The following is a 23013-nucleotide window of genomic DNA, read 5'->3' on the forward strand; positions in this document are numbered from 1 at the left end:
TCCCCCCCTTTTTTTCTTTGATGTTTAGACCTTGATACAGCATTGTCCGTTGGGATAAACTTGAGGGAAAAGACGTTTGATGATTTGAATGACACCACGATACACTAGACCAGAACTGCTGTTCGGCAAATGCTAGAACTTGGAATGATAATGGAAGATATAGTTCCTCCCTGGCTGTTCGTCTACACGCCCAGCTCGTCCCAAAGAAAGCGGTCGCCATTGTTGTACAATACCTGTGCTGAGCAAATATATGACTCTTCCGAGAGTGTGTTGTGATTACCGGCTTTCAAGTTACCCTCTTTCCGCTCGTTTCTAACCGGTCCAGAATGACACCTCGAATCGAATGTCCGCTTACAAAAACACCGTCCCCATGAGAACGCCAACGGCAGCAAAGGCTAAAATGATCTCATCCGAAAGCCTGCCGGCCCCCGACGTGGTTGTGGCTGCCGGTGCTGCCCCGGTGGCCGTAGTCGGGGCGGCATCACTGGACGTGCCGTTGACGAGAAGGCCCGCCGATTCGCAAAATTGGGCAACTGTTGACGCGGTTTCTGTTTGTGATGGACAAGCAAGCATTAGGAGATCAAGTCCAGTGATGTTGCAGCCGCAAGCCGAGGGGCGGGCAAGTTCGGGGGAAACATACGGGTCATTTGTTCGAGCGTGCAGCCCGCTGTGGCCATGCATGGCGACACGATCTTGGTGAGCTCGTTGATCTTGGAGCATCCGCAGGCGAGGTCGGTGAGGCTGCAGCCGTCTTTGGTAACGCCATCGACGATGCAGTTGATGGAGCAGGGGGGGAGACTGTCGAGGAGAGCAGTGGCGTTGGGGGTCGTTGACGCGCTGGCTGTGACGGCTGCGAAGAGCAGGATGAAGAGCTGGATGAGGGCCTTCATTTTGGCTGTTGTCAGATTGGAAGACGAGAGATGAATACACGGTTCTACAGATCGATTGCGGATATCTGAAGTTGATCGATATGGAGATGGAAAGGGATCCGAAGTTTGAGGGTGTGGGACTTCGAGGTTAGGTATACTACTTGACACAGCAAGACGGTTCCATGAAAGGGTCCCATGGAAGGGATACGTCGCTCTCTTTCTCGCTCTCGGGCTCTCTCGTTCTCTTCAGGCCTGGCTACTACCCATCCTGCCAGCCACGATGCGCAATATCACCACCCCAACGCAAACAAGGGGGACCCATCACTAACACGTTCCAAGCCTAAGCTGGGGGACATTTTAGCTCATCGGTGTCCCATCATAGAGCCCCAGTCAGACAAAGACAGCTAGACTGCTTGGAAGGCAGCCAATGTTTTTCCCGCGGAAGCCTGCATTTTAACCGCGAGAGAGCAGAAGAAAGGTCGCCGATGCTAGGGATGGGGATATGAAACCCACTACGGTTGGACGGTTCGGAGTGTTAGGGGTGGGCTGTCTTGGAAGGATTCGAAGAGACGGCAGGGGAAAAAAAAGCTGGGGAGGGGGATCCTTGTTGCCATGGAGGTGAGGGATCGTTCGTTCGCTCAGGTACGGCGTGCCGTGTGTGTGGGTTGCAGAATGTGGCGCATTCTGTGAAAGCTGGGAGGATTTTCTCTTTCGACGTCGGGAGGGTGGGCGTGAGAGACGATTTGCTGGGCTTATTCGATGGACGCTGTGATTCGGCTTCGATGGTGATATGGCTGCTGCTAAGGGTATCATGTAAACCAATTGTGGTTGAGCGACACCCACGAAGCGACAACCGCGAATCGACAGACCTCACACGGCTTGTACGAGCGCTGGGCCACTCTATTACATCTTGCTACTACCTGATGTTGGGACGAGCGGTAGTAGTATACCACTTCTTCAGCATTCCATTACTCGTGAGAAACAGTCCGGCTAATATCGAAGATGGCCCTAGAAGCGTCAGCCAAACCGGGAAAGCTCGAAAAAAGCTGCAGGTGGCCCCCTCGATCTGCCAAACCGTCGCCGGTTCCGGCAAGCTTCTGGCGTTTCTGTCACACTTTAGCACGGTCTTAGCATCATTCGCAACAATTACTACCGTAAGTTGGCACGGTAGAGCACCCAGGGGCGACTGGCGCCAAGATGTTGCAATTTCGAGTTTTCGATCGTCTAGGACTTTACTGGGCGGCCCGTTGCACGACGATTTTGATGGTGGGCTACGAAGGAGTGGTGGATTGGGGCTTGGCGGACGATGGGTGACGCTGGGCTGTGAATCTTATTGAATTTGTCTGCCAAGGCTTGCTCTGTTCATGATGGTTTGTCGAGAAGTTGTATATGGCTGAGAGCTGACGAGGGGAGGGGAAAGGGGATGGCTGGTTGGAGGTGACAGCGACACGGGCATTGTCTCGGGGTTGAGCCGGGATACTACGCTGCCATGCTCGTAATGAGATGGATGGCCTGGCACAATCTGACAGCTTTATCGCCGGACGTGCTTTATGCTTACCATGGTTTACGAAGAGAAGTCTACCTAAGGATTATGGGTGATGGAAACGTGAAGCTCCTGAGATCAAAGGCCACTCGGCGTTGAACTCTAGCCCCAAGGATAAAATATACCTCCCCAGTCCGTAACAAAAGGTAGAGATGCCAGAAGCTCGTCAGTTGACATTTTAAATATTTTTATCGTCAACGCCAAGAAGTTCTTGGTTCGGTGCTTGACTCTATATTGGTCATCATCATATGAGCTTCTGGCCATCTCCACCCATTCAGGGCATCCCTCCAAATAGAAAACTTCCAACGAAGCTTCAGAGTGTGAAAAAAAAGAAAGAGATATCCATCATGAAAGAGATGGCGTCGTCCCCCCTTTGCATCAAGAATGGGCCCCATCGAGTAACCAAGCTGGTGAAACCAGCCGGGCAATCGCATACCTATCGACCTCGACAACAAGTCCTCTGCGCCCGATACCACAACCGCGGAAAGCATCAGATCGTCCGCCTACCATCCATCCCCCTCGTCCCCCACCCAGCAGCTCACCTCTATTCCCAACCGTCGCCGCTTCCAGCTCGGACTCGTATCTTCATCCATAAGGCGGCCAGAAGCAGAAAACGAAAACGGGAAAACAAGGTTCGTTGCCGGCGAAGGAAAGAGAGAACGGATTTAGCAGCAGGCAGGGCAGATGCCGCAGCTGGGCCAAGGCGCGGAGGTCAGCCGCAGTGCTTCTATGGCGGCGCGTTTCCGCATGCTCCTTTTTTGAAGAAAAAAAGAGACGTCCGGGGACTTTCTCCCAAAGCTTTTTGAAGGTTGCGAGATGCTTTTCTCTCAAAAAGCATCTCCGTGTGTGAGCTTCGAATGGCGATTTGTTGAGCAAAGGGGGGTGAAGAAGGAAAAGAGGAAAGAAGAGAGAAAGGAAGCTCTGAATATTTTTTTTTTCTTTCTAGGTAATTTTCAGTGGGGCCTGCAAGCTGTATGTACGTACGTAAGTAATTGTGGGCTTATGCATCAAAGAGGAGGTTATGTATCTACGCGGGCTTGTCACACCTTGTTTCACTGGCAAAAGCTCCACGAGCCAATCCGAGCGTCGCGTTGGGAATGCTAAGATCGCTGCCTTCGTGCCTGGAGCTGCACCTTGGCCTATAAATCTTCCCTACGGAACGCGATAACTCGGGCGCAACAGCACATCTTTGCGTGCCCTTGTGCCCTGTCGACTCAGGCGAAGGAAGCAGAAGCAGGCGGATTCTCGAAGCGAAGGTCGCGCTGTCCACGCGCCGAGGAACATCGAATTCCGTGGAAAAGGGAAAAAATCTTTAAAGCATACAACGACTGGGAGGGACGCAAGAGGGCTCGACAATACGACGAAAGCAAACGTTCGCGGACATCATTCTCCCACCTACAAAAGGTTGAATCGCAGCCATGTCTACCCTCTTTGGCTCGGCGGCCTCGAGCGCCTCTGCGTCGACGACGGTGGGCGACCTGAAGCAGGACGTCGCGCTCAGCGACCCGCCGACGGACAGCATCTCGGACCTGGCGTTTTCGCCGGCGCCCAACGGGCCTGACTTCCTGGCCATTTCCAGCTGGGACAACAAGGTCCGCATCTACGAGATTGCGCAGAATGGACAGAGCCAGGGACGGCACGCGTTTGAGCACAGTCAGCCTGTGCTGGGCGTTGATTTCTCAAAGGTGAGCAGCGGAGGGTTGGAATGGGCGGACAGAGGGACGAAGGGGCGATGGAGAGGGCCGTAAGAGGAGGCCGGAGGGCTTCAATTGACGTGAATTGATACTGATTGGCATCAACTTTGTAGGACGGCACAAAAGTAGCCTCGGCGGGCGCGGACAAGAACGTCAAGGTGTGCGATCTGGCGTCCCAGCAGGACATTGTCATCGGCACGCACGACATGCCCGTGCGGAGCGTGCGCTTCTTTGACAGCGGCAGCGGCACCATGGTGGTGTCGGGCTCGTGGGACAAGACGGTCAAGTACTGGGACCTGCGGCAGCAGGGGCCGGCGGCGACGCTGGCCTGCCAGGAGCGCGTGTACACCATGGATGTGCAGCAGAACCTGCTGGTCATTGGCACGGCGGACCGGTACATCAACGTGGTGGACCTCAAAAACCCGACCAAGTTCTACAAGACGCTGCAGAGCCCGCTTAAGTGGCAGACGAGAGTCGTCAGCTGCTTCCCCGACTCGACGGGCTTCGCTATCGGTAGTATCGAAGGCCGATGTGCCATTCAGTACGTGGAGGAGAAGGATGCTTCGTAAGTTGTTCCCTTGAGATGTGCATCGTTGTGCTGTGGCCTTGTGTGCTAACCAGTTCTCTTCCAGCTCCAACTTTTCATTCAAATGCCACCGCGATCCGGCCGTCAACAACGTGGTCAACGTGCACGCCGTCAACGACATCTCCTTCCACCCCGTACACGGCACCTTTAGCACGGCGGGATCCGACGGCACGTTCCACTTCTGGGACAAGGACGCCAAGCACCGCCTCAAGGGATACCCCAACGTGGGCGGCAGCATCACGGCGACGACGTTCAACAAGACGGGAAGCATCTTTGCCTACGCCATTAGCTATGACTGGAGCAAGGGCTTCCAGCACAACACGCAGAACTACCCGATCAAGGTGATGCTGCACCCGGTGAACAATGACGAGTGCAAGCCTAGGCCGTCGGCCAAGAAGAGGTAAAGCGGGAGGAGTGGCGGAGAAGGGTGACGGCGTATAATGATGGGATGCGTCTATGAGCCAAGGGGCAGTGGAGGAGGGAAAGATGGAGAGATAGATGGAAAAGAAGGGCCGTTTGTCAGCCGATTGATGGGGGAATGCGTGCAAAGAATTGGTTTATCAGGACCAGTAATACCTACCGACGACGCTTTTCTTTTTTGATGTTCACAACAAGTTATATAGGCACTACAACCTGTAAAGGCAGATCCTGGAAGAAACAAACACCAGCAAGAGAGGATCACTTTCAGCAATGGCCATAGCGATTTGAAAAAAACAGAGTAGTAAGATTGAACAACGCAATGATGTAACGGAAGAATGAAGATGTTTTTTTGATTAAAAGTTCCTATATATCTCGATTTCATAACGAGGGGGTACTCTGTCCACGGCATTCATAATACGCCCTCTTTTTCTTAAGGGGTAGAGGCCTGACTCGACAAGTATGTCCAAACAAAAAAAGCAACAGCTCATAAAGAAAATAGTAAAAAGAAACGCGAAACCGCGAAAATGCATCTCTCAAGACCCAAATCGGGTTACAACAGCGCTTTTTCAAGTGGATTTACGCAGGCCCTGGCCCGCGGCGCCGCCGCCGAAAACATCCTCCACCATGCCCTTCCACAGATCCCGAATCATGCCCTGGCTACCGCTCTCCGCATCGACGCCCTCCTTGGCAGGCTCAGGCTCGTGCACGAACTTGAGCTCGACGGTGTCGAGGACGCCGCTGAGCGAGGAGAGGGGCGTGGCGGGGACGACGGCGTCGGGGTTGACGGCGACGATGGAGGAGCTGGCGATGGAGACGGGGGGGTCCGCGGCCGGGGCGGGATGCGCGGTCGCGTAGTTGTCCGGCAGGAGGGGCATGCGGGGGAGGAAGTCGTCCGATGACGATGATGAGGAGGAGGTGAAGCTGAAGCTGGGGAGGATGGCGGCGTCGAGGTGGGCGGAGGGTGTTGAGGAGGAGGTTGAGGTTATGGTGGAGAAGGTCTGCATGAGAGGTTTGGAGCGGTTGGCGATGGAGGGCTGGGGGGTTGGGCGGTGGGTTGTTGAGAGGGAGCGGGTGGACTGTCGTATATTGTTAGCTATGATGCTGCAATGAAAGGGAGTAACTGACGAACCTCTGAGTGCTCAATGGTGGTGGTGGTGGTGGTCCTCCGGTTGCGCAGCAGCTCAGCGTATTTGGGCATGAGGACGGCGCCGGCGCTGGCGTTGTAAGTGGCCGCCGAGTCGACGAGCAGCGGGTTGGCGGCGCGGGCGGCGGCGGCGGAGGAGGAGCTCAGCGCGCGGGAGAGCTTGATGACGGGGGCGGTGATGCGAGACATTGTTTTGTTTGTTTTTGTTTGTTTGAGATTGATTGATGTTTTGTATGTGTGGTGGTGGTGATGTCTGGTGAGGAGGAGGATGTAGGTTTGGCAGAACTGCTCTAGAGACACAGGTGCTGGCGGTGGAGGAAATGATGCCGATGGGGAGTGCGGAAGAGATGGGTGACGGAACGTGAGGAGACTATAGTTTACACCTTTACAAATGCAAGAAGAAAGATGAAAGATAGGATGTTCTAGAGGGGGAGAGGGCGGACGGACGGCGTAGGCTATGGCTGTCTACTTATACGCACTGAGGCTTGCATTAGCATTTCAGTCGGAAAGGAGATAGAGATGGCATGATCACAGCTACCGAGTACTTTGCAGTCTGTGTGAATGTACTCCTTCACCTACAGTGTCTACTACCTATCTACTAGTATCTACAAGTAAGTATTCTAGTGCGCCTTACGAACACGCAAGCAACAATTCGTCTTGGACGACCCCCTGATCTATTTACAGGATGCCCCCCGTTTGTCCACTTGTACTACTGCACGCACGGCTTCGGCAGTGCTTTTAAGCGGAGACTGAACGAACAGAGGCATGAATACCTACAGGACAGTACTGCTACTGTGACTCAGTTGCTCTGGAAGAACCGATGCAGGAAGAAGGCATGGAAGGGCGTCCATCAGCTCAACAAGTTTGGGGGATGCGATGGAGGACAAGTGGGTGGTGACTGGGGGAGGGGGGCCTGGCTTTACGAATACGCTTCCCGCCATGCCGGGCATTTTCGGTCAGTGGGCCGTTTCCGGGGTTATCGAGGAGGTAGGGAGATACACGATGGTTGCGTGCGATGTGATTGGGAGGGAGAGGTAGATGCGTAACTTGGACTACCTAGATGGGATGGGGGCTAAGAGAGCGGGGGGCCCGCATCGAAAAGCTGTTGAGCTGGGAAGCGAAAAAAGTGGTCCAAGGGGGGGCCGTTGGAGCTTGTGGGAAGCTGTAGCTGTTGCTGTAGCTGTACCTTAGCTTTGGCACTGTCTTTATCAGTTGGGTTACGGAGTAGATAGAGCTGCGCTGGATTCAGATATAGAACAGATCTCAATTATGATGAGTTCATCTTGAGCAACTGACGATTCTAATCGGGCTACGATTAAGCGCTCTGCAGACGGAGATACAGATGCACGAGCGGAGGGTCAGGTCCGGACTTGCGCTCGAACCATGGATGCATCGTCTCTTCCAGTGCTCGCATGATGAGGGTGAGAAAAAGGAATGAGTGATCCGTGTGAATCGGTCATGGAGGCCTGTGCAGATTCGAGACGCTTTCCTTATGACTTCTTCCAACATTGATGCATACTGTCTCTGATGGTTCAGATAGCAAGGGTCTCTCATCTCTATTATCTCTTCCTCTATCTTGACTCCCGTCTCATCCCCTCTGAGGCCATTCCAATCCAAGACAAAGCCGCCATTCGTTGGGGGGCGCATCAACCGTCAACGTTCTCACGGCAAGGCAACAGAATGTATTTGACTGGGTATGCAGACAGACTAGAAGCAGACGCTCGGACCAGCCACCGGCACGTCTCCGAGATGCCGGCGTTGGGAATCTGACGGGCTCCGCAAAAGGCTTCTTTCCCATGTCTTGGCCATCCATCCCTTTGCCTCGAAGTGTTTCTTGTCTAATTGAGAGCTTCGATTCCTGTGAATTTCTTGAGCTGCATGTTGACAAAGATAGAGAAGACTGAGTGCATGTTGGTCAATAGCCGGCTGTGCACACCGCCTTGGTGCAGCACACCGACAACCGACAGGCGGGGAAAAAAGGATGCAAAACCACCAGACTAGACACGATCATGTGTTCTAATACCCGACTGTACTTGCATCTTAACGATTCCCTTCAATGCGCCGGATCTCGCAGCCACCAGTTTCTCGCAAAAGGCCTATAATTGCGTTGGATTGGATCACTTTGCACGACCATCGCCGGAATTGCATACGAGTACGAAACCAGCCCAGGGCAGGACACCGCACGAAATAGGTACTGGATGGTTAAGGAATAAGCCACGATGGGACCGGGGAAAGGCAAGGCGAGAGACGGAGTCTCCGTGCAGGACAGGACAAGGATGTCTGTCTTGTTTGGTGCCCTTGTCTTGTCGGCTTACACATTGTGCTGTGATTCTTGATCCTTACAATATCTCCAAAGGAACACAGGCCACATGTGAAGTTTTTGTCCATCGACCTGACCTTCTTCTTCTCACTTTTTCTTTCTAATTAAAGGAAATGGCCGGACTTGGAGTCTTCTTCCGCTACCTTACCTTTACCAAATTGCCAGCCTGGAAAGCACCCCAACCGCCATCAGTGCGCCATCCAATTTGACGCAATTCTTCAGGCTCCCAATCTCGAGCATTGTGGGGAAATGCGCCTCGTCTCGAGGCTGAGCTTCACGACGGTGAAAATTGATAGAAGCATAGTTCAAGCAGCATCAGCTTCCCGTCACAGACCCGAGGGCGGCGAAGCGGGCTGGCATCAAACACCTGAAAACAGGCTTGAGTTGCTTCAGCCAAAGCTTCAAGAATTGCTCTTCGATTGCGAGTTCAGGACCACACCTCGATGAAGCAACGCACCCATGGGCGTGTCTCTTGTAACTTTCAACAGCACATCTCGGTCTTTCTTACATCAAAATCTACTGCCGAAGAGGCCAGCTGCAGCTTCGTCTGCGTCGTCTAAGTATGTAATCATATCCCTTTGCAGAGCGCGCAGATGGACGGCAACTGCGTACTTCTCGATATTGCTTGCCTACATGTACCTAACCACCCGTATCCCGTAGATAAGGAATTCTTGACGCTGTCCTGCGGAGATTGCCAGGGCTGCATCAGATCAGAAATTCATCGTCCGGCTAATAAGCACTTAGAAAGAAAGAAAGAAAGGAGAATCCAGGGAGCATACGTGGAGGTTCGAAGCACAGAGGGCGCGAACTGAGCTACCCAGTTCACCAGCTCTTCTACTTTATACCCTCAACGTGCTCATCCTTTCTTCACAAGACGGCATTGCGAATATTGCTCATTGCCTGCAGCGTATGAACAGGGCACATTCTCTCACAAAATCGAAAACCCCAGCGATGACACGCATAAAGACCAGAGAGAAATCAGGCACAGCAGCCGTCGTCATCTCGACCTCTACAAGCCACCCCGTAGCAATGAATCTCGGGCGCCTCATTTCCCCCAGAGACATCGACCCAGGATGGCATCCAGACCGGTGAGCAAACCATGTCGAGCCAGTCTCCCCGCTTCAGCTGTCGTGTGTTTTCCTCTTTCTCCCAGGATATGTCCCAGCTCAGAAGCGTCCCAGTGTTTGCTTGAGCGCAGCCCCCGTGCCTTGCAAAGAAAAAGGAGGCCCCGTTGCCGTCGCAGCAGCAAACAACCGACCTGCTGGATAAGGGAAGAAGAAAGAAGAGGAAGAGAGAGAGAGAAAGAGAAAGAAGATGGCGAGACACCATTGTCCTACCATGTTGATGCGGCTGAGAGGGCTACTGCAGGCCCTCGTAACACAAATCACCTTCTTCCCTGTCGGCGCCATACAATATGCCTTCGTGCCCTTGCTGCCAAAATCAATGATGCCACCCCTCTGCCTCAACCTTGATGTTCTCATCCTATGTACGATCCAATCTCCCACGTCTACTCATCATAGATAACCCAAGTTACAGACTATGTATACATGAAAGAGTTGGCGCATCAACAATATCATGACAATACATGGTCTTTCTGACCGGGGCAGACCCCCAAGCCGGATGGATTGAATGGATGCCTCCTCTTTTTTTTCCTTTCTTTTTTCCTCTTCGGTTCCAGCCCACCCTCCCTTGCATTCGGTGAGATTCGCCCACGCCCAATCACGGTACGGTGGCTTTGGAAGCTAGATTACATGTATGCTGCTGTTTGGCTTTTGTGTCCGCCGTGCAGCCAGATGTGCTATGTTACGAGAGTTGAGATTCTGCAGGTTTTTGGACCAGATCTTGCAACTGTGGTGACATGATCCGTTCATACAAGTCGTGAGCTTCTACGTATTCAAGCGATGAGAGAGAGTAGCCATGGTGTCGTACGTTGCATTTGAGCTGCAATGCTTCCAATTGTCAACAGGACAGGTCGGCCGATCTGGCCCCCGGACATGTCTCTCAACCTTGTCGATCATGATACTACAGGAGCCATCCTTTAGCTGTCACACGCAAACTGCAACTCTTTTTTGCTTCTTTTCAACACCCACTCTGCGTCAAGATGGACAAGCTGCATAAGAGAAAGGCAAGATCGCCCCTGTCGCCGACCTGCAATGTCTCACAGCCATGATGCTGTCAAACTAGACAGTAGTATTACTATCCGGCCATTGGGAGATACTACTAATATTCGCTCTGCTTGTTTCCATCGTGGAACATATAGATACCATTTCCGTCGATGCTCTTGAAACAATCTTGAATCCATCTCATGCTCCCTCTGCCCTCATTGTTGTGTCCACCCCCGCCACCATGTTCCACGATTGCATGTCCAGCATGCAGGCGGACGGCTTCCGCGACCTCGTCCTCGTCGGGTCCGGAACCCAAGGAAGTGTCTACGGCTCCTTTGACGAGAAGCTAGACCGCATGGTCGTCGTCAAAAAGATTGATGCCTCAACCCCCTCGCAGCAAGAGCAGCTGAAGAACGAAATCATCGCCCTCAGGGGACGCACCCACGTAAGTTCCTCCCAACCCCAGAAACCTCAACAAGCACATCAAACATATAAATCAAAACTAAAACTTCTTCTTCTCCCATCAAGCCCCATATCCAGCCCATCCTGTACGCCCTCCTAAGACCGCAAATGACCCTCGTCGTCACGCTCCCGGCAAGAGGCAATATCCACACAATCATGCCCATGCGCTACGACCTCGTCACCCAAACATCCGCCTTCTACACCATGACGGTCCAGTTGCTCTCCGCCCTCGACTTCCTCGAGCGGGAGGGCATATCCCACGGCAACATCAAGCCCACCAACGTCCTCGTCGTCGAGACCGCCACCCGCTACCGCTGCTTCGTCTTCCAGCTCGTCGACTTTGCCTACGCGCAGGGCACGTACGAGGCCCCGCCGCACAACTGCCGCAGCGCCGCGGCGGCGGCGGCCATCTACAAGGCTCCGGAGACGTGCTGTTATGCCGAGTCGTCGTCGTCGTCATCGTCGTCGTCGTATTACCCGCTGGGGCCCAAGGAGGACGTCTGGTCGCTCTTCGTCACGCTGGCTGTGGCCTGCGGCCGGCTGTCGGAGGCTGAACTCATCCGGAGGGGTCTCGTGGCGGCGTCTCGCGATGTTGTTGAGGCAGGGGTGCAGATGAGCGAGCTGGAGGACATGGCGCGGCTGAATCCGATGTTGAGGGCGTCCGCCAGAGAGGTGTTGGCTCATTTGATGCCTGAGAGTCTGGAGGGAACAGACAGAGCTCTTCTTGGTGAGCGCGGAGAGGCGGGGTGTACAGAATTCAACGACGCCGAATCGTACGGATATATAGATGGCCCGTATGACTTGTCGTCTACGCCTAGTCCACGAGCATCACCAGCTCCGGGACCGCCAATGTATGAGCAGTACACCCATCTACCGCCAGTCGACAGCAGCCCGGATGCCTCGCCTCCCCTTTCGATGAACGCAATGTCTCCTCCTCCTCCGCCGTATTCACCCCCCTACCCATTCCAACAAGCACTACAGCCTCTGGAGCCTCAACCTCAATCCACCACCCAGCACCATGCCGTCGGCCAGCGCTGTCTCGAAAGCTGCTGCAACACCCCCCGTTCACTCCCGGCGTGGACCACCTCGGCCTCCATTTCCGCTACCATCTTGACGTCCATTTCGGTCACCGCCAGACTCGCCCCTTACAAGCCCCTCAGCCCCATTGCACCGAGCTTCTTCCCCGTGTCGAGCGCCCGCCAGACGTCGACCACGCAACAGGCTTCCCTCACGGAGACGTGGAGCATTTGGGGCGTTTATGGCTCTAGGGATAGGAACAGTGCCAACGACGCCAACAGAGTCAACCATCAAAACCACCACCATCACCACCATCACGATGACGCCGATGCTCACATCCATCATGTCAGCGATGACAATGTCAATCTTCCTCCCCTGGATATGAACAGACGCTGGGAATACGTCCGCCCGTATCCCATAGCGTGTGACAGCCCGCCTGAGCAGGAGGTTGAAGAGGACTCGCAGAGTGTGTCTGAGGGAGGGAGCTCGTGGAGTGATTCAACGCTGGGCTATGTGCCTTGACCTATCAAATATGACAAAGGAACCATGTTCTTGCGAGCTTTCAAGGGGGAGAATTGGAGGAGTTGTAAACATCAGCGAGCTTATCTCGGCCACTTTTCGTATAAGTGGCGCTTCTTCAACCGCTGCTTTAGTACCATCTTTTCCTTTTCCCTCTTTATTCTCTTCTCTTCTTCTCTTCAAGCCAGTTTATCCTGAGATATACCTTGTTTCTATCTTACTCGTCGATAAGGGATTCAATTTGCTCCATCTGAATATCCATCTTCTCCTTCAATCTCAACTCTCATCGTGAGCCTCAGATGTCAACCACATGCAAGAGGCCAAAAGCCCGCACATGTCCACCCACATCCCGTAGTCAATCCTAGTCCCCCCTTCAGATAGATCATCTCAGCCTAGTCTCCCTTTAGATCGTTTCCGGGGTCTTTTTGCTCGATTCCATCTTAGGGCGCCTCCCGGCAATGGCATCATCGACCAAGTTTCTCCCTTTGGGGAAAAAAAAAAGCTACCCCACCTGTATTGATAATATGGACTATCTGACGATAACCCATCATCAACCTCTTTGCTTTGCGCCAGATGCAATTGCTCTCAACACACCTCCCTAATCTCCCTCATTTTGCTCTTTCAGCGTTCATCTAATATCCGTCTTCATCTTGGTCAACTAACATCACTCAATACCCCCCCATCCCACCATGTCCGACAAGAAACGAGCCGTCGACTCAGACAAAGGCAAGCCTTCTCTCTCCTCCTCTTCAACACCACAATTAACATCACCACCTCCCAGTCTGGACAACCCTCATCACCAACCTCGACTACCTCCCCGGCCTCCTCACGCTCAACCACTCCCTCCGCGCCGTCAACTCCAAATACCCGCTCGTCGCCCTCTACACCGACGCCTTCCCCCCAGCCGGCCGCGCCGCCCTCGCCGCCCGCGGCATCCCCTCCCAGCGCATCGACTACCTCGTGCCCTCGGCCGGCAAGGACTACTCCAACGACCCGCGCTTCTACGACTGCTGGAGCAAGCTCGTGCCCTTTAGCCTGACGCAGTACGCCCGCATCGTCCAGCTCGACTCCGACATGCTCGTCCTGCGCAACATGGACGAGCTCATGGACCTCGAGCTCGATCCGCCCAGCCTCGCCGCCTCGGGAGACATATCATCCAGTAGACGCGTCTTCGCCGCCGGCCACGCCTGCGTGTGCAATCCCCTGCGCAAGCCGCACTACCCGCGCGACTGGATCCCGGCCAACTGCGCCTTCACCTCGCAGCACGACGACCCGGAGACCGCGGCTCCGGACCCGGCCGCCGGCCCGCTCGGCTTCATGAACGGCGGCCTGCAGGTCGTCAACCCGTCCGCCGCGCTGTACGAGCAGATCGTCGCCCACATGGAGGCCGACGCGGCCAGCATGGACTTTGCGGACCAGTCGCTGCTGTCGGACCTGTACCGGGGCCGCTGGGTGCCGCTGCCGTACACGTACAACGCGCTCAAGACGATGCGCTGGAAGGGCGTGCACCACCAGATCTGGCGCGACGAGAGCGTCAAGAACGTGCATTACATCCTGAGCCCGAAGCCGTGGGACGAGATTGGGGAGAAGGGCGAGTGGACGGGGAGCGACGAGTCGCATAGGTGGTGGTATGACAAGAATCGCGAGCGGAAGGCTGCGGAGAGGGAGGCTGGCATTGAGGATGATTTTTGAAAGGAAGAAGAATCTTGCGTACCTAGAAATAGACAGGGCGAAGAAGAGGAGGATGAGGAGAAAGAGGGTGTTTCGTTTTTTTTGGATATGTCCAACCTTTTGGACATACATGTACATATATACCTGGGCCTTGGCTGTGGGCAGACGATGCTATATTGACACTTGCATCTTGGCTGGCTCTGGCCTTGGCTATGCGAGGCCTCAGCATTCACATATATAGATACCTCCTGCAGATAGATAGGCAATGCATGCGATAGACGTCTGGACTGTAACCCACAAGCACGAACGGGCGATGAATCAAGTCACGATTCGATATACAAGTTGCGGCGTCGTCTAGCAAAATTCATTGACGAGCCCTCACAGACAAGGCCAAGTCTATCTTTTTATTCATTACAGTAGCTTTTCTCACTCATCTCCCAAAAACGCCCATACCATAACCCAAGGGGAGAGTTACCGAAACGCCTACACAGACTATCACCTCCGTCTTCTTCATCAGCTCGATCGAACCACGTGCGTTCCCTCCGCAGGTTCCAGGACCAGCCACTGGCAGTCCAGGTTCTTGTTCTCGTTGTGTTTCCTCAGAGTCGCAATAATCTCATTGGCAATCTCCTCAAAGTTGGACACGGCAAGGGCCAGGATGGTGGGGCCGGCGCCGGACAGGCAGACGCCGAGAAACCCCGGGTGGGACTTTGGCGACATGGACTCGACAATCTCGCACAGGCCGGGAATCAGAGTCTGGCGGTAGGGCTGGTGGACTCTGTCTTGCATGGCCAGGTTGATGAGCTCTGGGTCAGGAGGCGACTGGCCGAGGGCAACAGGGAGCAGGGCTATCCGCTGGAGGTTGAATACCTAGAGGGACAAAAAGTCAGCATCGGACAATCGTATTGATCAGCCGCGGGTGCCTACCACATCGGTGCGCTGGTAGTGTGGCGGCAGGACAGCTCGGGCGTCGTGCGTGGGGACGATGAAGTCGGGGATAATGGCGACGGCCTTGATCTCCTTGTTCCAGGGGAACTTGATGTGGTGGCCGATTCCGTGCGGTGGCTCCGGGGGACGCTTGCCGGTGTCCACACCTCCTGCCGGTGCGGGCAACACTTCACTGAGGGGGATCTCGACTCTGGAAGCATCCTCGGGCTTCAATGGCATCAGGTAGGTGCCGACGAAGCCTCCAAAGAGGGCGGCGCCGACATTGTCAGGATGTCTCTCTGTAGAAAAAAACAAGCGTTGTTAGCGTATGTATTGTAGCGAAGCACATCATCTGAACCAAACGCTGATATCGCCAAGTACGCACCAATCATCAAGCAATAGTCAAACAGCCGGTCCTGATCCAAGTGATGCAGCCCGCCAACCTCCTTGCCCAGCATCACGCCAGCCACGACCGCCGCTCCGGAACTTCCCAGTCCCCTGCCCAGCGGAATCGGGTTCTTGATGTGGACGTGCGTCTCGACCGGGAAGCTGCGCTGGTCGTGGCATCGCAGGACGTAGAGCGCGACGCGGGTGATGAGGTTGTTCTGCGGGTCGAGGCTGATGTCGCCCGAGTCCTCGCCTTGGCCCTCGTACGTGACGCGGCAGTTGAGCGGGTGCTCGGACTTGGTCTTGGAGCGGTCGATGGTGACGTGCAGCTCGAGGTAGACGGACAGGGCGAGGCCGATGACATCGAAGCCGGGGCCAATGTTGGCGCTGGAGCAGGGCGTCTTGATCACGAATGACTCCATCGTGGCGGTGGTCCGGAGAGGTGCTTTCGGGAGAGGTCCTGTCGACTCGGCTGCTTCAATTGTTGGAGAAAAAGAAAACGAAGGAGATTACAAGGCGGATCTCCTGTTTGTGACTCAAGCCAATGGAATGTTGAATTGGCTGCTTGACCAGTGTTTGGCTGGTTTGTTGAATGGTGGAAGAAAATGAAGATGGTCAGGGCGCCACGATTGGGACCGATAACCGGAGCTGCAAGCGTTGATGCGTCGATGGCGGGGCTTATCAAGGGAGACCCCTCTATCGTGGGTCGATAGTCTCCAGCTTCATAACACCGGACAGCCAGTTGAAGGACATGAAGGCATTGTATCTATCGAGGATCAAGTTAGGAAACTCAAAGATGCTTTATGGAGTTTAATTGCAGGAGACAGAAAGACCTTACTTTACGATTGAAGAAGCTATCGTGTTGACTTATCGAACAGCTCAACCACATGCATTTGAAGCTGGACGGCTTCATTCAACTGTGTCAACCTACAAATTGGGCTCAATCATGTCAGACCCAACATGACAGATGTCAGAGATTGAACCCCTTGTCGTGCCAATTTGGCTCATCCAGATTCAACTCCCTATCCCATTCGCACTATTGTCGGGTTTTCAAGCCGAGAACGTGGTTCTGTAGGCTTATATCTGGCGTAGTGCTTATTGATTCCATGCGCATAATCAGCCTAGAATAGAACACTTGCTGGTTGAGATGCTTATGAGCCGAGACGCTCAGCTACTTAAGATGGCCGAATAGCCCCTTTTGGCGATGATTGTCTGGGATCCGTCGCTGCTCTCATCCAGAAGCAAAGAAACAGATCGAGTCGTCCTCTTTGGTAGCCAACCAGCAAATCCACGTCTTCCATCATGGCGTCTCTACAGCCCGAAGCTCTCTTCTCCCCCGTCCTCCACTCCGAGCGCCTCACCCTCACCCTCTTTGACATGGAAAACAAGGACGACATCGACTTCGTGGCGCAAATGTTCAACGAGGAAATGCCTCCCAACTCAAGCCCTTCAGGCGGCGACTGGACCCCCAAAGACATCCGCCGCCTCACCTGGTCCGTCATGCCCAAGCCCTCCGACACCCACGGCCGGCTCTCGAAAGACGCCGGCATCTACATTGTCCGCATGGGCAACGACGACGCCGACGGCCTGCGCATCGGCGTGGTGAACCTCTGTCGCCGCACGCCGGCCGTCCCGCTGGACCTGGGCTACATGCTGAAGCCAGAGTATCGCAACCAGCGCTACGGCACCGAGGCGGTCGGCAGGGTCCTCGAGTACTTGACGGAGGATTTCGGCATCAAGGAGCTTTGCATCGTCACCGGCGAGGGGAACGTTCCGTCGCTGAAGATGGCGCGGAGGCTGGGCTTTGTTGACGGCGGCTGGGTCACGATGGGTGGGGAGAAGGAGGTTGTGCTGGTGTTGCCGGGGATGAAGAAGCTGGAGGGGGAGGAGTTTACGTTTTTCGGAGACGGCGAGGAGCCTCGACAGCAATAGAATCGTTTGATTGGAACCGCCTAGAATAAGGATAGAAGGATGTACATAGACAACACGACGAAGTGCTTTCTGTTCTCATGCAATTGGCCGATGTTGCTTCTGCGCAAGCTGAATCGGCTGGGGCCATGTGAGTGACGATGGTCGTATACGACATATCCGATGGCAGTAGTAATAGTGTGATCATGGAATGAATTGTATACGAATTGTAGTACTTTGCGCTCTCTAGATGGTTCCATTGTGCCCGTTGAATCGTTGATGTATCGGGGGTGCAGTTCGTATTCTCGGGCTCCATCGAGCTACGTTAGTCACAATGTAAATGCCCTCTCCTAAACCGTGCATCACCGGTCCCTGGAGCCTAAACACCGCACCATGGCGGTGTTGGGCCATCCCATGTCGCAAACAGAAGAGACACGGAAGCCGGCATCACGGCGATATCCCGTGCAAGTTCTTGTCATAGGGATTATACAGGGTTCTGGCCTGTTGTTGGGAAGCACGAACAAAACCCGAGTATTGGGTCGCACGAGACTCTTCATGCGTGCGGCCGTCCTACAACGGCCAAAGACATGGGAGGTAGGGAGTTGGTTGTACGACAACTGTCTAGAATCCGCTGAACCGGGTAATAAATTCTCGGGGAATAACATTATAAAGGAATAACATCATAAGGTAACATTCGATGCAACGGGAGGAGAGCTGCTCTGACCCAAATACCTGTTATGCACAGGCATCCCCTCGGCTCTTGTCAGTATCAAGCTTCAACTTGAAGCCAAGGCTACAAAGGTTCTTGGCACGATCTGTATGATATCCTGTCAGCCGCTAAAGGCGATCGCCATAAGCCGGGAAAAGGCTCGTCCTATTGCCGGGGGTAGTAGATAGTAATAGCCTCTCGGGTCGAAATCGTCGGCCGCAGCGGCGGTTGCACAAGCGTTGGCCTCGTTCGCTTTTGCCGGGAATTTTTGACGTTACTCCGCTGCGGCTGACCCTGGAAAATGGGATGGTTTATTTTTTTCGTCGGAATCCCAGAGTGGAAGTGATGTTTGCGTTGTTCCGCTTGTCACTTTTTGGGGATTGTTTTCAGCTCCTTTTTTTTCTTTCTTTTCTTTTTTGTTCGTATATGCTGGTATACGCCATCACGGGGTGTAAGCCAAGAGGTGTCGGCTGAGCACATACGTTCCAAGAAAGAGTGCTCTACCATTGCGAAAATACAGGAGAGAAGTTACAAGAAAGAGAAGGCATTCCTCAATAAGACATGGCATCCCATGAGAAATAATACTCAAGAATATAAATACATATATTCTCCGTCACATATGCATTGCCTTAAGTCATAGGATTTGGCGTTGCTTATATCTCTCCGAGCCGCAATGACCGAGCCATCTCATACGACTTGAAGAAAGCAACTTGACGTAAAGATACAATCCAAGAACAAGAACAAGCGTATTCTCCCCCCTCTCCATCATACCTTGGCCCCTCGTTGGGCTTCAAGTACAACAACACTCAAAGTACCTTAACACGCAGCCGGCAAGGCAGCCCAAAATCCAGCCATACCGCCAGCCCGCCCATTTCTCGTACAAGCCGCATCACCTGGCCGGCAGCACTGCGTCATCAATACGAGCCGGATCGGCAACTGCTGGCACTAAATCGCGGCTTGTGGCGATTTAGGGCGTCCAGGGTCCCGTCGTCTGGGGAAGAAGAAGCCTGGGTTGGACTTGGGGCTGGTGAAATGCCCCGATGGTCCGGAGGGGGGGAGAGTGGTTATGCAGAAGTTGGGGGTTCATTGTTTTGCATCTTCTACCTGTTTCTGTTACTACTGGGTTAGATGATGAAGCTTCTGAGGACTGTCTTAGACAGGTCAATTGATTGTTCTGTTTAGGTCTGCTTGAATAAGGCTGATTGAACGGAGCTTGTTTATGCTTCGTATACTTGTACTTGATGAGCAGAAAGATGTAAGCTAACAGCGGAAGGATGGGACGCTGTGTGCAGCCATTTTTCATGCAAAAGGCAGCAAATACGAGGCTCCATCGACGAAGATTCTGGCTCGTCCGTCCACCATGATTGGACAACTGGACCAGTATACTATTTATAAAGAACGCATGCCGGTACTCGTACGTCGATCGTCTGGCTTTTCTTGCACAAAAACTAAGCCTGGAAATCCATCCCTCTCCGCATGCTCCGAAGTACATGGAAAATACTCGTAACGGCAACACCAAGAACCGGACTCGAGAGGAGGCTCGGGAACTCGTACAAGTGACCTGTGTCACCGTAAGGAAGTGGCCCGTCCCGAGGGTACTTGTACCACGTACCGAGGCGGCGGGATGCCTCTTTTTGGGTGTTCCTGGCTGGCTGCTACATGAAGATTGATGAAGAATCATCACTGCCATTTGTCGTCATAGCCGGCGTGTAATGGTTATCTTGTGGTACTTGATACATCATGTCTATGCCAGTACCAGTATCTCGATGCTTAAATTCAATGTTAATGCCGGTGCCATCTCAGCGATTTGCTGTTTTGTTGTAACAGAGTCTAAGTGGAGAGAGAGTGAACAGGGATGAGCTGTCCAGGCCGCCATTTGTGGACCAGCAATCGGCCATCAGATGATCGGACACGAGCAGCAGAGCCCGGAAGCTCGCCTGAGCTGTTTCTGCAGTGACGAGTCAGTTGCATCTGCTCCCCCTGTTGCTTTGCTGGTTTTGACTCCAGTCCCCCAGGATCCATCTTTTTTTCTTTTCGTTTCCCGGGTCTAAGCCTTCTTTCTCTCCAGGGAAGTGGAAGTCATACTGCAGTTATGGGCTGTCCCTGTACGTATGTACAAACATGCACGTATCCATACGAGAAGGAGGGACTTGGCGATGGCTGGATGCTACGATGCATCGGGAAGGGGGGGAGGAGGGGGAGGCGAACAGTCGACGGGCTCGATGAGGGAAAGCTGGAAGCGGTGATGGAGTTGCGGTTGTGGTTGCTCTTGTGTATAAAAGAGAGGGCTTGACCCCGTGTTTTGGAAGAGATCTTGTTCTACATCATCCGCTGCCATTCTCAACTCTACAGTACACTCTCAAACAACAGCTCAGCTCTTACAGTCTTCTTCAGCTTCATCGCTTGTTTCAACATTCACTTTACAAGCCGACTCTCGTTGATAAAACATCTTCATCCCACAACCGTCAAGATGCAACTGTCCAACCTCTTCAAGCTCGCCTTCTTCACTGCCGCCGTCACTGCTGACACGGGTACGGAACACACTTGTCCCATCTCATTACATAACAAGTCCTCTCCATGACTAACATGCCAAACAGTCTCCTACGACACCGGCTACGACGACGGCTCTCGTTCCCTGACCGTCGTCTCGTGCTCCGACGGCCCCAACGGCCTCATCACCCGCTACCACTGGCAGACGCAGGGCCAGATCCCTCGCTTCCCCTACATCGGAGGCGCCGCCGCCGTCGCGGGCTGGAACTCGGCCTCGTGCGGCACCTGCTGGAAGCTCTCGTACAGCGGCCACTCCATCTACGTCCTGGCCGTCGACCACGCCGCCTCGGGCTTCAACATTGCGCTCGACGCCATGAACGCCCTGACGGGTGGCCAGGCCGTCCAGCTGGGACGCGTCGATGCCACGGCGACCCAGGTTGCGGTCAGCAACTGCGGTCTGTAAAGTGCGGCGACCCTTTTCTGATTTTTCTTGATATGTTTTCTTTGAAGCCGATACGTGTTTTACGGGCTGGCTGTTGCATTGCATTGTTGGGACAACTGGCGGGACTTGCATTGGGCTTTGGGCTTGGCTTTGTTTACTTTCCTTTTGGATGTTGAGAATGGGAGCGTTATGTGAAGGGATGGAGATGCATTGAGTGTGAAACGAGCACGAAGTATGAAGAAACAGACGACCTACACGGCAGATATTACGAAATACACAGCACCCTCACCGGGTATCATTAGCCTTTTGAGCAGAGATTCGATGCGTGAGGCTTGCAATATGTTGGAATGGAAGTAGTCCTTAGAGACGGACGAGGCGGAGGCACTGTAAGCTGATCGACGTGGATGCATCGCCCATGGGGGTCATTGTGTGCTTCGCTTCGTATCGAGAGATCGATTTGCCCGCCTGGATCGACGGTACCATTGGGTTGCAATTGATGTCATATCACAGAACCCTTGGCCCTGCTCGCCGCCATCACTCCCCTGTCCACTCCGCCTCGACGAACCACATCCTCAACCTCTCCGGCCTCCAGAAGTCGACGAACCGGAAGCGCTCGTCCGCCTGCGCAAAGAGCTGCCTCCAGACGTCCGGCTCCCTCTCCCTGGCATTCACAGTGACCTGCATGAACAGGTCATGGTTCTTGTCCTCGACGTACCCCGCGTACCCCGCCGTTCCCGGTTCCGGCAGAGCCCCATGGTTGACGACGATCTCTTGCGTGCTTTCTCAGCGCGGGGATCAGCGCGCGCTGGATTCAGACGGCGAAGGTGAGGTTGGAGAGGGTTAGGGAAAAAGACATGTAGCCTTGGTTGCCGCCCATCTGGTCAAAGTAAGTCAGTCGCGTTGTTGTATGGTATTGTTGAACTTACATCGACTATGGTTGGAATAAGGGGGTAGCTGCTCCCATGGGTGTGCCCTAACCTTCTTTAGAACCGAGGGCGATGCCGTGCGGTTGCTTGGTTAGAGATATAAGGCCCAATCGCGCCTCGTACGGCTCGACGTCCGTCTTCTGGCGTATGGAAACCTGGGCGAGGGATATTGACGTCGAAGGAGGCGGCGTTCGAGGCCCTTCTGCGGTGAGATGGTCCGTGATGATATGGTCTTGGCTGCGCTTTGCTTGGCAAGATCTGTCATCCGCTTGCACTGGATCGTGATGCCATTGTGACGTTTAGACGTGATTCTTTCTTTTGCTTAAGCTTCATCAGTGGCGAGAATCCGAATTCGAGGAATTAATGAGGTGTATTCAAAGTGACCCTGAAAGCGACCCCCTCACTAATCAGTTAGGTATGTGAGGCCAGCTGCGGATATAGATGTGGTCAATTTTCCTCCATGGCCGAGAAGAATTGTCGCATTCTCCTCAAGGGTAACTAGAATCTGAGTCAATAATGCCATGACACATTCAGTTTGAATAGGAGATTCTCAAATCAATTCCAACGTGCTGGACATGCCATGGTGAACAGAATGAACACTTGACAAGTCCCAGCCTTCCATCACACACCTCCTCATCCCGGCTTCCGCCCAACAACCACATGAAACGGTGTATACCCATGCTGACTCGCATCCATCAAATCCCTCCTCACTCCCACCAGATACACCTCCACCTCCTCCATCGTCCACCCAAGGCCCCTGGTAAACGGCCTCGCGGCGACGCCGTGCAGCGCGTCGAGCATCATGCTGCGGTTATATAGCCCAATCATCTTCATCTTGGAATCCCGCGGCCACACGCCGACGGGCACCTTGAAG

The 23013-nt window shown here is 53.9% G+C and overlaps 9 protein-coding genes across 9 annotated transcripts; 5 read left to right on the top strand and 4 right to left on the bottom strand.

The window, feature by feature from the left end:
• Positions 1-351: 351 nt before the first annotated feature.
• Positions 352-890, bottom strand: BBK36DRAFT_17627 (cell wall protein; the record flags this gene model as incomplete). The annotated part of the gene is made up of 2 exons (XM_024897842.1): positions 352-548; positions 641-890. The coding sequence occupies 2 exons, from the start codon at positions 888-890 to the stop codon at positions 352-354; spliced, it is 447 nt and encodes a 148-aa protein (XP_024751904.1).
• A 2940-nt stretch (positions 891-3830) lies between these two features.
• On the top strand, positions 3831-5096 carry BBK36DRAFT_1156842 (WD40 repeat-like protein; the record flags this gene model as incomplete). Its single annotated transcript, XM_024893960.1, has 3 exons — positions 3831-4097; positions 4220-4671; positions 4739-5096. 3 exons carry the CDS (start codon positions 3831-3833, stop codon positions 5094-5096), a joined length of 1077 nt encoding a protein of 358 aa, XP_024751905.1.
• A 582-nt stretch (positions 5097-5678) lies between these two features.
• BBK36DRAFT_1112822 (hypothetical protein) lies at positions 5679-6445 on the bottom strand (the record flags this gene model as incomplete). The annotated part of the gene is made up of 2 exons (XM_024889841.1): positions 5679-6188; positions 6242-6445. The coding sequence occupies 2 exons, from the start codon at positions 6443-6445 to the stop codon at positions 5679-5681; spliced, it is 714 nt and encodes a 237-aa protein (XP_024751906.1).
• A 4477-nt stretch (positions 6446-10922) lies between these two features.
• On the top strand, positions 10923-12682 carry BBK36DRAFT_1113310 (kinase-like protein; the record flags this gene model as incomplete). Its single annotated transcript, XM_024889898.1, has 2 exons — positions 10923-11126; positions 11210-12682. 2 exons carry the CDS (start codon positions 10923-10925, stop codon positions 12680-12682), a joined length of 1677 nt encoding a protein of 558 aa, XP_024751907.1.
• A 686-nt stretch (positions 12683-13368) lies between these two features.
• BBK36DRAFT_1166495 (glycosyltransferase family 8 protein) lies at positions 13369-14371 on the top strand (the record flags this gene model as incomplete). Its single annotated transcript, XM_024894924.1, has 2 exons — positions 13369-13405; positions 13461-14371. 2 exons carry the CDS (start codon positions 13369-13371, stop codon positions 14369-14371), a joined length of 948 nt encoding a protein of 315 aa, XP_024751908.1.
• A 420-nt stretch (positions 14372-14791) lies between these two features.
• Positions 14792-16091, bottom strand: BBK36DRAFT_1134501 (homoserine kinase). Its single transcript, XM_024892332.1, has 3 exons — positions 15663-16091; positions 15278-15576; positions 14792-15220 (listed from the first exon to the last, which is right to left on the bottom strand). The coding sequence occupies exons 1-3, from the start codon at positions 16084-16086 to the stop codon at positions 14864-14866; spliced, it is 1080 nt and encodes a 359-aa protein (XP_024751909.1). The 5' UTR covers positions 16087-16091; the 3' UTR covers positions 14792-14863.
• An 875-nt stretch (positions 16092-16966) lies between these two features.
• On the top strand, positions 16967-17596 carry BBK36DRAFT_1962 (hypothetical protein; the record flags this gene model as incomplete). The annotated part of the gene is made up of 1 exon (XM_024897884.1): positions 16967-17596. The coding sequence occupies one exon, from the start codon at positions 16967-16969 to the stop codon at positions 17594-17596; it is 630 nt and encodes a 209-aa protein (XP_024751910.1).
• A 3069-nt stretch (positions 17597-20665) lies between these two features.
• On the top strand, positions 20666-21322 carry BBK36DRAFT_1134502 (cerato-platanin). Its single transcript, XM_024892333.1, has 4 exons — positions 20666-20690; positions 20726-20812; positions 20879-21234; positions 21273-21322. Exons 2-3 carry the CDS (start codon positions 20752-20754, stop codon positions 21232-21234), a joined length of 417 nt encoding a protein of 138 aa, XP_024751911.1. The 5' UTR covers positions 20666-20690; positions 20726-20751; the 3' UTR covers positions 21273-21322.
• A 425-nt stretch (positions 21323-21747) lies between these two features.
• Positions 21748-22973, bottom strand: BBK36DRAFT_1156848 (hypothetical protein; the record flags this gene model as incomplete). Its single annotated transcript, XM_024893961.1, has 2 exons — positions 21748-21991; positions 22816-22973. The coding sequence occupies 2 exons, from the start codon at positions 22971-22973 to the stop codon at positions 21748-21750; spliced, it is 402 nt and encodes a 133-aa protein (XP_024751912.1).
• Positions 22974-23013: the final 40 nt, after the last annotated feature.

The sequence above is a fragment of the Trichoderma citrinoviride genome (assembly GCF_003025115.1).
Source record: "Trichoderma citrinoviride strain TUCIM 6016 unplaced genomic scaffold BBK36scaffold_3, whole genome shotgun sequence".
Lineage (NCBI taxonomy): Eukaryota > Fungi > Ascomycota > Sordariomycetes > Hypocreales > Hypocreaceae > Trichoderma > Trichoderma citrinoviride.